The 1,299-nt window shown below is 47.4% G+C and overlaps 1 protein-coding gene across 1 annotated transcript; it reads left to right on the forward strand.

Moving 5' to 3' along the window:
* Window positions 1-224: 224 nt before the first annotated feature.
* On the forward strand, window positions 225-830 carry LOC136582844 (protein kinase C delta type-like). The gene is made up of 2 exons (XM_066584110.1): window positions 225-597; window positions 788-830. The coding sequence occupies exons 1-2, from the start codon at window positions 248-250 to the stop codon at window positions 807-809; spliced, it is 372 nt and encodes a 123-aa protein (XP_066440207.1). The 5' UTR covers window positions 225-247; the 3' UTR covers window positions 810-830.
* The last annotated feature ends 469 nt before the right edge of the window (window positions 831-1,299 follow it).

The following is a 1,299-nucleotide window of genomic DNA, read 5'->3' on the forward strand; positions in this document are numbered from 1 at the left end:
ATCTGCACTGATTTGCATTTGTCTTTTCCCTTTTCATTGCAGAGACATAAAGCTGGACAACATCATGGTGGACAGAGATGGACACATCCGCCTGATCGACCTGGGGCTGGCCCAAGACGGAGTCACCTCGTCTAATAAGATTTGTGGAAGGACAGGCACAGTTAAATATATGGCCCCAGAAGTGCTTCTTGAAAAGGAGTATGACATAGCAGTGGACTGGTGGAGCCTGGGGATTGTTGTATCCAGGATGGCGGCAGGACAGTCCCCTTTCTACCATGGCTCCAAGAAGGAAAAGGTCATCGAATCCATCACCACAGAGCAGCCAAAATTTCCATCTTGGCTTGATGCCAACTTAAAACATCTTCTGGAGAGACTGCTGCGCAAGAATCCTGAGAAGAGGCTGGGTGTCTACAAGAATATCCGAGGTCACCCTTTCTTTACCACCATAGATTGGGAGGAACTGGAATTGAAAAGATCACGGCCGCCATTCAAGCCATTCAGGAGACTTTTGGAGAATAAAAACCTGCAGTGGCCGGAGGATGGGACACCCCTTCACCCCATGGACGGATTCGATTTCACTTCACCAAGCTGGACCCGGTAGGATTTTCCTCCTCTAGGGATGATGTTCTTCAGTCTGGCCTCTGTGTTCACCATCATTGTTCCTCTGGTGTCAGACAGGAGGTCATATAGTAATCCTGCTTCAGGTCACCATGTCAGGTCCGCAGTCTTCTACCTATTTGGCTTCATTATTGTTGCTCCTGTAATTACTGTCTCTGCTTCTTCTTAGGATGACGAGAAGAATCCGATAGTGAAGGAAGCCACAAGCATCTGGTAAGTACCCTCTATATACACCTACACATACATATCTGTACACCTATATACACTTATACACACAGGGCACCTACCATTATATCCATACATTGTAACAAATCTTCACATGTCTTAAAAAGTTTATTTTAAAAACATTTTCTCTCTTATGTCTTGCAGGCTCAACCCACGCCGACTGTCTCCAGAACTCACGACTCTGCTGCTGTAGAAGACCTCAGCTTGCCTAACACATCCTCTCCATCAACTCTGCTGCATATTTCCACCACGCTTCCTCAACCCTGACATCATCTGCTGTAATAATTGGCTGACATCGGGCATCATCCTCTGCTGAAGACCCTCTTCACCCCCCGCAGCGGCCTGTGCTTGATTGGCAGCTGGCGAGTTCAGGAAAAATAGCCCGAGTGACTATTATCCCTGAACTTCTGGTTACCAGTAAGACCTCGGCACAGGCCAGGTAAGTAGCATGCACAT

Source organism: Eleutherodactylus coqui, chromosome 11 (assembly GCF_035609145.1).
Source record: "Eleutherodactylus coqui strain aEleCoq1 chromosome 11, aEleCoq1.hap1, whole genome shotgun sequence".
Classification (NCBI taxonomy): domain Eukaryota; kingdom Metazoa; phylum Chordata; class Amphibia; order Anura; family Eleutherodactylidae; genus Eleutherodactylus; species Eleutherodactylus coqui.